Source organism: Delphinus delphis, chromosome 1, assembly GCF_949987515.2.
Source record: "Delphinus delphis chromosome 1, mDelDel1.2, whole genome shotgun sequence".
NCBI lineage: Eukaryota > Metazoa > Chordata > Mammalia > Artiodactyla > Delphinidae > Delphinus > Delphinus delphis.
The window spans coordinates 160788983-160803182 of record NC_082683.1 but is presented as its reverse complement, the minus strand read 5'-3'; the positions used below and the strand labels follow the sequence as shown (position 1 = coordinate 160803182).

General features: G+C 46.7%; 1 protein-coding gene across 4 annotated transcripts in view; it reads left to right on the top strand.

The window, feature by feature from the left end:
* Positions 1-14200, top strand: part of COQ8A (coenzyme Q8A) — a 49029-nt gene that overhangs the window by 13921 nt on the left and 20908 nt on the right. For 3 of the 4 annotated variants that reach the window (XM_059997272.1, XM_059997279.1, XM_059997265.1), the window contains exon 2: positions 13399-13584. In XM_059997272.1, the coding sequence (XP_059853255.1) occupies positions 13408-13584 (177 nt within the window). In that variant the 5' untranslated portion in view covers positions 13399-13407. Of the gene's footprint in view, positions 1-12609; positions 12633-13398; positions 13585-14200 lie in introns of those variants that run through there. The other variant, XM_059997285.1, reaches the window with a different exon arrangement.

The following is a 14200-nucleotide window of genomic DNA, read 5'->3' as shown; positions in this document are numbered from 1 at the left end:
TGGGTTCTTCTTCATGTTTTTAGTTGCCTTTGAAAATTGATATGTATTAGGATGTTTCTGAACCTGCTGCCAGACGGACCCGGAAGCCAGACCTCACTATGTAGAAGCCTGGAGTGCCTGAGATATTTGAGTGATGGGCCCTGGGGTGTGCTTTTAAAGGCCGAGGCGAAGGGCACATCTAAAGAAATTCATGGATTTTTGGTTCAGAAATCCAAGTCTTTCCCCTAACACATATACTCTTCTGAGTCCTTGGAGGAAACAGTCGACTGTATTTCCTTTTTCTAAGAGGAAAAGAAAAAAAGAAAAATTTCAAGAATGTAAAGGAACTTTCCAGTGTCCACACAGACTGTTCATGCCCAAAGTAAAAAGATTGTCCTTAGCTGGGAGGGGGCAGAGGGCCACCTGTGAGCCCCTGCCCTGGGGCCTCCCTCTTTCCCGGGAGTACTAAAGTGACAATCTTGAGATTCCTTTGGTGGCTGGATCTGTGGGCCATTGTCTTTAAGCCCATTCATTTCCCATGTTCTTTTTTCAGTTTCTTGAGGGAGTAGTGGGAAAGGAAGGGGCAGGTGGAAGATTTCCACTTAAGGACAAAGCCAGACTTTTGGGGAGCGAGTAGCAGGGAGAAACTTTTAGGAAAGGATCCCTGTTTAGACTTCCTGCCTGACCTTGGGCTTGGGCCACCTCTGTTCCCTTTTCCCCTCTTCCTCCAGAACAGGGTTCTTAAGGTACGTTTCTAGGACCACCAGCAGCAGCAGGTGGGAATTTGTTAGAAATAGAGGTTTCCAGGCCCCATCTTAGACCTACAGAATCAGAAACCCAGGGCGGCGGTACAGCGGTCTGTGTTTCAGCAAGTCTCCCGAGTGGTTCTGATGCCCACTAAAGCCTGAGAACCCTGCCTCAGACCAGGCTCCTAAGAGACCTTTGATTCCACGTGCAGATTAAAAATGCAAGCAGGTGTGAGTCAGTTCCAGAAATGGCAGGCTTTCTTAAACCTTGGGGGGACCAGCTGAGCTCATTTCTGTCTGCTCTGTGTCAAGCACGGTGCTAGTTGCTGGAGATACAGAGAGGGGACAACAGATGTGGTCTGTGCCCTCCTCTGGCTGACAGCCCAGTGTGGCGGGAAGACGGGTACATAGGCAGGTTTAGAGCATGGTCACTGCTACCTTGGGGAAAGAACAGGGAGCCGTGGGGGACATGGATGGGCTTTAGGGATGGGACATGTTGGGGAGGGCATCCCAGAAGAGGTGCTGTTTGAGTTGAGATCTGGTGAGGAGGAAGGACATGCGTTCCTGTGCAAGGCGGGGGCCAGAGAGGCCAGTTAGGGGCTGCTGCGGTTGCCCAGCTGGGAGCACCCTGGGGGACTAGGGGAAGTGGGAAGGGTTGGAGAGACGTGGGGGGTGGTCGCAGTGCTCAGGACGGGGAGCATGGGGTGGGCGGGGTAAGGGGGGTGAGGTCAGTTCTGGACATGCCGAGCTTGATGCCTGTGGGCCATTGGCTGGTGCGCATGCAGCAGCTGTGGGACGAAGCCCGCTCAGGAAAAGGCTTTTCAGTGAGCTTCACACACACTCCCCAAGACAAAGGGCTTGCTGGGCAGCTTGCTTTTGGGTCCTTACACCAGTCATCCCATGGCTTCCGAGGCAGCTCAGGATGTCTTGTTCCGAGACAAGAGGAGGGCGTGCTGGCTTTTAGAGGTATAGACACTCTGGCTCTGCTTGGATGGGAGCTGGTCTGCCTTGTCACACTTTATACTTACGAAGGGGGTTGAACAGTGGCTCAGTAAATTCATGCACTGTCCCTGGCTTATTGTCACCTCATGAGAAGAGACAAGTGACAGATGGTGAGTTCTGGCTGTGAAGGGGGGGCTTGGGGGTGCATATGGGAACCCTCCCCCCAAATAAAATTCCCCCATGTGGGTCCTGGTGGAAAGGTTTATGATGCCTTCATTTGCTTAGTGCTTGTCAGGATTGCCTCTTTTATGTATGTATGTGTGTATGTATTTATTTTTGGCCGTGCCACACGGCTTGCAGGATCTTAGTTCCCCGACCAGGGCTTGAACCTGGGCCACTGCAGTGAAAGTGCTAAGTCCTAACCACTGGACCACCAGGGAATTTCCATATATTTTTAAAAAGAACACAACTCATTGCTGCTGATACATCTTATTGCATCTGGCCAGGTAGGCATCACTTGGTGGTTTTTTTGTTTGTTTTGGTTTTTTTTTTTTAGTTTTGGAGACTAGATTTGAAGGTCCTCATACCCCAGATAATTTCCAGCTAATGGCGTCTCTGAGTCTGTTTTTCAACATGAATGAAATGGTATCTCAGAAATGTCTTCGGGAAGGTCAGAGAGTGAGGGTTCAGCAGGAAAGTTTCCTCTTGGAGCTCGAGGGCTCATGTCAGGGGACACTGGCTGTGCTTCTTTCTCAGTCTGTGTCCCTGGGGAGTGGTGAGCTGTATTTATTCCAGTTCTTTCTCTCTCTAGACAACAACTTTGTTCACTTCCTTTATAGCACTTTAGCATGTTAGGGCTGGAAAAGGGGCCTGGTGAGCCACCTGAAGCCCCCTCTTGCTATGGAGGGTGAAGAGGCGAGCAGCACACGTAGTGTCAGTGGCTGAGCTGTCCAGGCTCCCAGGCTTTGCCGCTGCTCAGCTGCCTCCTCTGCACCTGGTCCTCGTGTGTCGGCCTCAGTGGGCCTCTGGCCGTCTCCGTGGTGTCTGTGCCCGTTATAGATGTGCCTGCGTGCTCCTGCAGCTGTGAGCACCCCGGGGCCAAGGGCAGGTTTATCCCAGAACCTGCACAGACTAACCCAGAGCACTGGGCGGAGACATCAGTGAACAGGTGTTCAAAGAGTTGACCAAATGACTATTTTGGTGCTGGTACCTAGTGGGCACTCCCAAATGTGAGTGCCCGTCCTCCACCCTCACCGCTGTATTCATTGGTGCTCGCTCAGAGGAGACCGGGCGGCGCCCAGGCGTTCTAGGGCAAGTGGGTGAAGAGCCTGAATGCGCCCTCCATCCCTGTATTGCTCCTCCGTGAGGTCCCGAAAACCCATTCAAGGACCAGCAGGGTGAAGCGGGGTGGGTGAGGACTCTAATACTTGTAGATGAAATCGTGGTGAGGATAAGATTTTAAACTTGTGATTAATGTATCTTGGCTTTTGAAAATCAAAAGCCCCCAAAACACATTTTTGATTTTCATTTCCTTAAGGTCCTGATGAAAATGCGTGCTGGTGTAGCTGAGTGCCTGGCGCTCGTGCATTCCTTTTGCGGGGTTTGCCCCACCATTCAGGACAGCTGAATTCTGAGTCACGTTGGGATCCTGGTGCATTAGAAGTAGGGTTTATGAGAGCCAATTTTTGAAAACCAGGAGGTGAACGAAGTTCTGGAAAGGTATTTCCTCTGGCAGTTGTTTGCCTTCCCACCCCTGCTCCTTGAGGGTAGGCACTCCTTTGCAAAAGAATACCTGGTATTGACTAAGGTCACTTTGTACCCAGCAGAGCAGCATGTGGGGAGGTTTGGGGACAGCGTTCCTTGAACATTAGGTAAATAATCCTTAAGGGGGCTGGCACAGGCTGCGGTTTTGAAATGTGCATCCACCTGTGAATCTGCTCACAACGACAGACTGTTTATGAGCAGCATCTGTTAATGTGAGAAGGGGAGGGACTGCCCCATAGTAGCGGGATGGTAGCTTTCCGTGATGTCATTTCCATGTGGATGGAGCCTGCCTTCCCAGGGAGCTGGCTCTAGTTCTCCTCCTCCATGACGGCACTCGCTGTCCCGGGTGAGACGGGAACCCATGGAAAGTTCTCCGGTATGAGGACACAACCGTTCAGGCAGGAAGAAAGGCATAGCTAATTAATTTTTAATGTGTACTTTTTAAAGATGACGTATTTATTTTCCACTTTGAAAGTGGGATATGTGAACTAAAAGAGTTAGGAAGGGCTTCCCTGGTGGTGCAGTGGTTGAGAGTCCGCCCGCCGATGCAGGGGACACGGGTTCGTGCCCCGGTCCGGGAAGATCCCACATGCCGCGGAGCGGCTGGGCCCGTGAGCCATGGCCGCTGAGCCTGCGCGTCCGGAGCCCGTGCTCCGCAACGGGAGAGGCCACAACAGTGAGAGGCCCGCGTACCGCAAAAGAAAAAAAAGAGGAAAATACAGTTAGGAAAATACTGCAGGAGACCATTATTACTCATATGTCTCAAATGCAGGAATTTAATAAAAAACTTGGTCAGTTTATTTAACATTGTTTCCTCTTTTGAATTTTAAAAAAATCATCGTCATAAAGTAGGTATAATCCTGACCCATCACAGAACTATGCTCAGAGCTGACATACTTAGAGACCAGAAAAGTTAGGACTGGAGTCTGGTGGGTTCCAGAGCTGCAGCTGCAGAGTGCAGGACCAGAAGTGGGTATTTCACAATGAACTGCAGAGCCAGGGCAGGGGAAACTGGCCAAAAAAATCACTTATCAGCTTTGCTCTAGTGAAACTTTAGTTTGTGGGTATGATAACTTGGATGAGAAATCTAGGCAGAATTAGTTTTAAGCCTGAAAACAAAGTCTGAGTTAAATAGGTCTTATATCCGTTACCAGACAAGGTGAGGTTTTGAAATTATCCAGGTTTGTGGCTTATGGGAGACCGTTGCCTTGGTTATCCGGATTGGATTTAGAGGTGAGCAAGGGGAAAGCCTGTTTCTGGGGACCCCTGGGGCAGTGGGGTATGGTGGATGGTCCACCAGCAGGGGTCTTTCTGAACAGATGGGGCTGGGGCCCTGGCCTCTGCCATTGCATGTCCCTGATGTCTCTTTCAAAAACCTCTTTCCTTAAGAGTGAAATGTGTCTGTGTGTGTCCGGGGCCAGGGGCAGGGGAGCTGTTGAGAGCTGGCAGCAGCTGCATCTGAGCTCTGATGACATGCTGTTTTCCCAGTCCTAGACATTTGGTCTATGGGGCTCACACTTGTTGACTGCCATAAGGTGCAGAAGCCCAGAGTGGAGCCCAGGGTGTGAAACAGCACCAGGTGATGGGCAGGGCTAGCTCCCCCTTCTCTCTCCTGTCTCCTTCAACGGTTTGGTCACCTTCCAAAAACCTCCTTGGCTTTGATTAGGGTACAGGAGGTCCACTTGTGTCTAATCAGTACCCTGTCCCTATGGGGGTGCCTTGGAGTTGGTGGCCCGAGCATCTGGGGAAGCAGTGTGGTGTGGTGGGCACAGAGCAGCGGAGGGCAGGTATCAGACCCCAGGGCCACTGTTCGGGAGCTGAATGACCTCAGCCAGTTAGTTAACCTCTCTGACTTTGGTTTTCTCCTTTGTGAAATGGGGTCAATAACATCCATGTCATTGAGGTTGTTTATAAAGATTAAAAGAAGATGAAGCCCAGTGCCTGGGCGCTGCTTTCCTATGAAGGTGAAGGGTTCTTAGAGGGCAGGTTGTGGTGGGTCATTTTAACTTTCTAGGCTCCTGTGCATTCCTGGGTTTCTCTGGCTATCACTACAGCTCTCCTTTTAAATAAAAGTAGCTGTGTCTCATGCTCAGGAGCAGAGCGGATCTGGGCAGGAGTCTTTGGACTGACTGGGGCTGGTTCCCCATGAAGGGCAGGTGGGAGTGAGCCTGAGGTTTTTGGAAGGCACGAGAGTTCTGGTTCAGATCCTTGTCAGTGCTCTCGCCTGACCTTCCTGTCTGTGCTTCTGTTAATTCGGGCCCTTCTCAAGTCAGCCTCCATGCGTTTTGTGAAGAGATTTGTTCCTGCAGGTCTCCTGCCTGCTGTGCCTTCCACACCTGCTCCTCTTATCTTATCTCTGAGACTCCTGGCAGATCCCAGCTCCTCCCTGCCCCCTGGCCAGACTGCTCCCTCCCACTCTGGGTTCTCCTGCTCCTTTCCTTTTTGTTTTTTGTTCAGCCACCTTATTTTACCTTATCTTATCCCTCCCAGCACACAGCTCCAGGTAGGTCTTGAGAAATGCTTGGGAGACACACCCAACCCTGTGCAGCACCCTGTGTACTCTGGCTTTCCACTTCTTTGACCCTGACATAAACACGTTTTATGCTGTGACCCAGGAGAAAGAAGAGAGCGCATGCGCACGCGGAGGGGAACCAGGTTTCAGCCCCAGTCCTGCCCGCAGTGTGCCCTGATGCTTCCCTGTCCGACATCATGTTGGTGTTGTTTTTAATGCTGGTTAGGATTTTCCAAGTGCATTGCTCTGTGGTCTGGACTGCAGTTTGAAAACACTGGCTTGGGGAAGAGTTGAGTCTGAGGGCGGGGAGGGGCTCTGGTTGTCCCTTGGTGGGTGTCTGTCAGAGGCTTCCTTGGGCAGAACAAGAGTGGCTGGGCAGGGACAGGCAGCCCCTGAGGAGTTGGGCTTGGGGCCCCTGGGTCCCTGCAGGGAACTGCTACCGGAGCAGGTGTTCCTGAAACCATGCACCTCAGACTGGGACTTGAACCCATGTGGCCAGGACTCAAACCCGGTCAAAACCCTGATTGGGACTTGAACCCATGCAGCCGGGACTCGAACCCGGCCAAAACCCACAGTCTTCTAACTGAGATCACACACCTGGTTTCAGGACTTAATGAAGCTCAGGTTCTTTTTTTTAGTTATTGTTGTTGTCATTGTTTACCTATTTTATTTTTTCCCTTTAAATCCTTTTATATACTGAACGATCTCCCTGTTGGTTTTCAGGGGGAAATCTTTTTATTTTTTAATTTTTTATACAGCAGGTTCTTATTAGTCATCGATTTTATGCACATCAGCGTATACATATCAATCCCAATCGCCCAATTCATCACGCACCCACCCCCGCAACTTTCCCCCCTTGGTGTCCATACGTTTGTTCTCTACATCTGTGTCTCAATTTCTGCCTGCAAACTGGTGCATCTGTACCATTCTTCTAGGTTCCACATACATGCGTTAATAAACGATATTTGTTTTTCTCTTTCTGACTTACTTCACTCTGTATGACAGTCTCTGGGTCCATCCACGTCCCTACAAATGACCCAATTTCATTCCTTTTTATGGCTGAGTAATATTCCATTGTATATATGTACCACAACTTCTTTATCCGTTCATCTGTCGATGGGCATTTAGGTTGCTTCCATGACCTGACTCTTGTAAATAGTGCTGCACTGAACATTGGGGTGCATCTATCTTTTTGAATTATGGTTTTCTCTGGGTATATGTCCAGTAGTGGGATTGCTGGATCATATGGTAGTTCTATTTTTAGTTTTTTAAGGAATCTCCATACTGTTCTCCATAGTGGCTGTATCAATTTACATTCCCACCAACAGTGCAAGAGGGTTCCCTTTTCTCCACACCCTCTCCAGCATTTGTTGTTTGTAGATTTTCGGATGAAACCCATTCTAACTGGTGTGAAGTGATACCTCATTGTAGTTTTGATTTGCATTTCTCTAATAATTAGTGATGTTGAGCAGCTTTTCATGTGCTTCTTGGCCACCTGTATGTCTTCTTTAGAGAAATGTCTATTTGGGTCTTCTGCCCATTTTTGGATTGGGTTGTTTATTTTTTTAATATTGAGCTGCATGAGCTGTTTATATATTTTGGAGATTAATCCTTTGTCCGTTGATTTGTTTGCAAATATTTTCTCCCATTTTGAGGGTTGTCTTTTCATCTTGTTTATGGTTTCCTTTGCTGTGCAAAAGCTTTTAAGTTTCATTAGGTCCCATTTGTTTATTTTTGCCTTTATTTCCATTACTCTAGGAGGTGGATCAAAAAAGATCTTGCTGTGATTTATGTCAAAGAGTGTTCTTCCTATGTTTTCCTCTAAGAGTTTTATAGTGTCTGGTCTTACATTTAGCTCTATAATCCATTTTGAGTTAATTTTTGTGTATGGTGTTAGGGAGTGTTCTAATTTCATTCTTTTACATGTAGCTGTCCAGTTTTCCCAGCACCACTTATTGAAGAGACTGTCTTTTCTCCATTGTATATCCTTGCCTCCTCTGTCATAGATTAGTTGACCATAGGTGCGTGGGTTTACCTCTGGGCTTTCTATCTTGTTCCATTGATCTATGTTTCTGTTTTTGTGCCAGTACCATATTGTCTTGATTACTGTAGCTTTGTAGTATAGTCTGAAGTCAGGGAGTCTCATTCCTCCAGCTCCATTTTTTTCCCTCAAGACTGCTTTGGCTATTCGGGGTCTTTTGTGTCTCCATACAAATTTTAAGATTTTTTGTTCTAGTTCTGTAAAAAATGCCATTGGTAATTTGATAGGGATTGGATTGAATCTGTAGATTGCTTTTGGTAGTGTAGTCATTTTCACAATATTGATTCTTCCAATCCAAGAACATGGTATATATTTCTCCATCTGTTGGTATCATCTTTAATTTCTTTCATCAGTGTCTTATAGTTTTCTGATACAGGTCTTTTGTCTCCCTAGGTAGGTTTATTCCTAGGTATTTTATTCTTTCTGTTGCAGTGATAAATGGGAGTGTTTCCTTAATTTCTCTTTCAGATTTTTCATCATTAGTGTATAGGAATGCAAGAGATTTCTGTGCATTAATTTTGTATCCTGCAACTTTACCAAATTCATTGATTAGCTCTAGTAGTTTTCTGGTGGCATCTTTAGGATTCGCCATGTATAGTATCATGTCATCTGCAAACAGAGACAGTTTTACTTCTTCTTTTCCAATTTGTATTCCTTTTATTTCTTTTTTTTCCTCTGATTGCCAAGGTTAGAACTTCCAAAACTGTGTTGAATAATAGTGGTGAGAGTAGACATCCTTGTCTTGTTCCTGATCTTAGAGGAAATGCTTTCAGTTTTTCACATTTGAGAATGATGTTTGCTGTGGGTTTGTCATATATGGTCTTTATCATGTTGAGGTAGGTTCCCTCTGTGCCCACTTTCTGGAGAGTTTTTGTCATAAATAGGTGTTGAATTTTGTCAAAAGCTTTTTCTGCATCTATTGAGATGATCGTATGATTTTTATTCTTCAGTGTGTTAATATGGTGTATCACATTGATTGATCTGCGTATATTGAAGAATCCTTGCATCCCTGGGATAAATCCCACTTGATCATGGTGTATGATCCTTTTAATGTCCTGTTGGATTCTGTTTGACAGTATTTTGTTGAGGATTTTTGCATCTATATTCATCAGTGATATTGGTCTGTAATTTTCTTTTATTGTAGTATCTTTGTCTGGTTTCGGTATCAGGGTGATGGTGGCCTCATAGAATGAGTTTGAGAGTGTTCCTTCCTCCACAATTTTTTGGAGGAGTTTGAGAAGGATAGGTGTTAGCTCTTCTCTAAATGTTTGATAGAATTCACCTGTGAAGCCATCTGGTCCTGGACTTTTTTTTTTGGAAGATTTTTAATCACAGTTTCAATTTCATTACTTGTGATTGGTCTGTTCATATTTTCTATTTCTTCCTGGTTCAGTCTTGGAAGGTTATACCTTTCTAAGAATTTGTCCATTTTATTGGCATAGAGTTGCTTGTAGTAGTCTCTTAGGATGCTTTGTATTTCTGCAGTGTCTGTTGTAACTTCTCCTTTTTCATTTCTAATTTTATTGATTTGAGTCCTCTCCCTCTTTTTCTTGATGAGTCTGGCTAATGGTTTATCAATTTTGTTTATCTTCTCAAAGAAGCAGCTTTTAGTTTTATTGATCTTTGCTATTGTTTTCTTTGTTTCTGTTTCATTTATTTCTGCTGTGATCGTTATGATTTCTTTCCTTCTGCTAACTTTGGGTTTTGTTTGTTCTTTCTCTAGTTCCTTTAGGTGTAAGGTTAGATTATTTATTTGAGATTTTGCATGTTTCTTGAGCTAGGCTTGTATAGCCATAAACTTCCCTCTTAGAACTGCTTTTGCTGCATCCCATACGTTTTGGATTGTTGTGTTTTCATTGTCATTTGTCTCTAGGTATTTTTTGATTTCCTCTTTGATTTCTTCAGTGATCTCTTGGTTATTTAGTAATGTAGTGTTTAGCCTCCATGTGTTTGTGTTTTTTATGTTTTTCCCCCTGTAATTCATTTCTAATCTCATAGCATTGTGGTCGGAAAAGATGCTTGATATGATTTAAATTTTCTTAAATTTACTGAGGCTTGATTTGTGATGCAGGATGTGATCTATCCTGGAGCATGTTCCATGCACACTTGAGAAGAAAGTGTAATCTGTTTTTGGATGGAAAGTCCTATAAATATCAATTAAATCTATCTGGTCTATTGTGTCATTTAAAGCTTCTGTTTCCTTATTTATTTTCATTTTGGATGATCTGTCCATTGGTGTAAGTGAGGTGTTAAAGTCCCCCACTATTATTGTGTTACTGTCAATTTCCTTTTTTATAGCTGTTAGCAGTTGCCTTATGTATTGAGGTCTCCTATGTTGGGTGCATATATATTTATAATTGTTATATCTTCTTCTTGGATTGATCCCTTGATCATTATGTAGTGTTCTTCCTTGTCTCTTGTAACATTCTTTATTTTAAAGTGTATGTTACCTGATATGAGTATTGCTACTCCAGCTTTCTTTTGATTTCCATTTGCATGGAATATCTTTTTCCATCCCCTCACTTTCAGTCTGTATGTGTCCCTAGGTCTGAAGTGGGTCTCTTGTTGACAGCATATATATGGGTCTTGTTTTTGTATCCATTCAGCAAGCCTGTGTCTTTTGGTTGGAGCATTTAATCCATTCACGTTTAAGGTAATTATCAATATGTATGTTCCTATGACCATTTTCTTAATTGTTTTGGGTTTGTTTTTGTAGGTCCTTTTCTTCTCTTGTGTTTCCCACTTAGAGAAGTGCCTTTAGCATTTGTTGTAGAGCTGGTTTGGTGGTGCTGAATTCTCTTAGCTTTTGCTTGTCTGTAAAGCTTTTGATTTCTCTGTCAAATCTGAATGAGATCCTTGCGTGGTAGAGTAATCTTGGTTGTAGGTTCTTCCCTTTCATCACTTTAAGTATATCATGCCACTCCCTTCTGGCTTGTAGAATTTCTGCTGAGAAATCAGCTGTTAACGTTATGAGAGTTCCCTTGTAAGTTATTTGTCGTTTTTCCCTTGCTGCTTTCAATAATTTTTCTTTGTCTTTAATTTTTTGCCAATTTGATTACTGTGTGTCTTGGTGTGTTTCTCCTTGGGTTTATCCTGTATGGGAGTTGCTGCGCTTCCTGGACTTGGGTGGCTATTTCCTTTGCCATGTTAGGGAAGTTTTCGACTATAATCTCTTGAAATCTTTTCTCTGGTCCTTTCTCTCTCTCTTCTCCTTCTGGGATGCGTATAATGCTAATGTTGTTGCATTTAATGTTTTCCCAGAGGCCTTTTAGGCCGTCCTCATTTCTTTTCATTCTTTTTTCTCTATTCTGTTCTTCAGCAGTGAATTCTGCCATTCTGTCTTCCAAGTCACTTATCCGTTCTTCTGCCTCAGTTATTCTGCTATTGATTCCTTCTAGTGTAGTTTTCATTTCAGTTATTGTATTGTTCATGTCTGTTTGTTTGTTCTTTAATTCTTCTAGGTCTTTGTTAAACATTTCTTGCATCTTCTCGATCTTTGCCTCCATTCTTTTTCCGAGGTCCTGTATCATCTTCATTATCATTATTCTGAATTCTTTTTCTGGAAGGTTGCCTATCTCTACTTCATTTAGTTGTTTTTCTGGGGTTTTATCTTGTTGCTTCATCTGGTACATAGCCCTCTGCCTTTTCATCTTGTCTTTCTGTGAATGTGGTTTTTGTTCCACAGGCTGCAGGATTGTAGTTCTTCTTGCTTCTGCTGTCTGCCCTCTGGTGGATGAGGCTATCTAAGAGGCTTGTGCAAGTTTCCTGGTGGGAGGGACTGGTGGTGGGTAGAGCTGACTGTTGCTCTGCTGGGCAGAGCTCAGTAAAACTTTAATCCACTTGACTGCTGATGGGTGGGGCTGGGTTCCCTTCCTGTTGGTTGTTTGACCTGAGGCAACCCAACACTGGAGCCTACCTGGGCTCTTTGGTGGGGCTAATGGCAGACTGTGGGCGGGCTCATGCCAAGGAGTACTTCCCAGAACTTCTGCTGCCAGTGTCCTTGTCCCCACGGTGAGCCACAGCCACCCCCTGCCTCTGCAGGAGACCTTCCAACACTAGCAGGTAGGCCTGGTTCAGTCTCCCCTGGGGTCCCTGGTCCTTCCCCTGGGTCCCTATGTGCACATCAGTTTGTGTGTGCCCTCCAAGAGTGGAGACTTTGTTTCCCCCAGTCCTGCATCAAATCCCACTAGGCTTCAAAGTCTGATTCTCTAGGAATTCCCCCTCCCGTTGCCGCACCCCCACGTTGGGAAGCCTGACGTGGGGCTCAGACCCTTCCCTCCAGTGGGTGGACTTCTGTGGTATAAGTGTTCTCCAGTCTGTGAGTCACCCACCCACAGTTATGGGATTTGATTTTGCTGTGATTGCGCCCCTCCTACCATCTCATTGTGGCTTCTCCTTTGTCTTTGGATGTGGGGTATCTTTTTTGGTGAGTTCCAGTGTCTTCCTGTCGATGACTGTCCAGCAGCTAGTTGTGATTCTGGTGTTCTCACAGGAGGGAGTGAGAGCACATCCTTCTACTCTGTCATCTTGATTCAGGCTCTGAAGCTCAGGTTCTTGATGTCTCATCGCAGGAAGAATTCAGTGAGAGACAGTGGATTTATTTAGAGAGAAACACACTCCACAGACAGAGTGTTGGCCATCTCGGAAGGTGAGAAAGGCACCAGGGTATGGGGTTGTCAGTTTTTATAGGGGTGGGTAATTTCATAGGCTAATGAGTGGGAGGGGTATTCCAGCTATTTCAGGAAGGGGCGGGGATTTCCAGGAATTGGACCACGGCCCACTTTTTGATCCTTATGGTTGGTCTTGGAACCGTCGTGGTGCCTGTGGATGTGTCATTTAGCCTGCTGATGCGTTACAGTGAGCGTATACTGAGGCTCAAGGTCTAGTGGAAGTTGACTTCTCCGCCATCTTGGACCCATTTGGTTCTAATCAGTTTATGTCATGTCCTTGGGCTATGTCATTCTTTCAGAGGTTGTGCCTTGCTCCCTTCCCTCCTGTTTCATTCCTTCCCTAGCCTACGGTTTTGGTCCAGAGGGAAGAGCTCTGGACTAAATCGGGACACCCAGATTCAAGTCCTGGTTCTAACACTTGGTGGCTGAGAGACTTTGGGCAAATCCCTTTACTTGTCTGTGCCACGAGGTGGCTGTGAGGCCCAGGTGAGGAAACGTGGTCCAGGCGCACAGCCCTGACTCCACGGACTCTCTCTTCCTGCTCGGCGCCCTGCCGTGTGGGGAGTCACTCCGTTTACCTTGAACCCTGGGCCCTTCCTCTCTTTTCTCTCAGTCAACCTGGATCAGAAGGGGAGGTCATTGGAAAAACCAAACAGCCATAGTTTGGGGTAGAGGTGGCCCGTGTGAGTGCGACGCTGTGTGAGGCGTGGAGCCCCGACCCTGACTTGGCCCACTCTCTTCCAGCCCTGAAGGATGGCTTCCATGTTGGGGGACACCATCATGGTGGTCAAAGGCCTTGCCAAGCTGACCCAGGCGGCCGTGGAGACCCACCTGCAGCACCCGGGCCTCAGCAGGGAGCTCATTATGGCGGCCGGGGCCCTGCAGTCCACGGCCGCAGAGCAGATCGGCATGGTCTTGGGGCAGGTGCAGGTAAGGAGGCCAGTTGGCAGTGGGCGGGGTGCCAGTGGGAGGGGGCCTTGACGTTTCACCATCCAAGGGGACAGTTTTAAGCAAAAACGAGTGCTGGAGCTGTGGTTGTCAACACGGCCTGCTGTAGCGGAGCGCCATCCACCATGGCATCACCTGCATGGTCCCCACCCCTGTTCCTGACAGTCTGAGGGCATGGGGAGGGGGCGTGTGTGTGTGCGCGTGCACATGTGCACGCATGTGTGCGCCTGGGCATGTGTATGTTGGAAGCTGTGCTGCAAGGGTGCCCTGCTGCCGCACTCCTCCCATTTCTGCTCTGACCTTCTGGACAAGGACACGCACGCTCCTCCAGGCTGTGGGACATCCCAGCCCGCCGGCCTCTGGTCACTCTCAGAGTTAGGATTCCCAGCTCTCCCCTCATGCTCTCTAAGGGTCCAGTGGCGGTACTGTGTGTCTCTCTCTACACAGATACCTTCAGCTTGCAGAGGTGTTCACACCTGTGACCTCTTATAAGCCTCACAGCTGTCCTGGGAGGGGTGCAGACCCAGATGCTTCCCCCTCTCTCAGATGGGGAAACTGAGACTAAGCAGTTCGATGTGATTACTGATTGACAGCACCG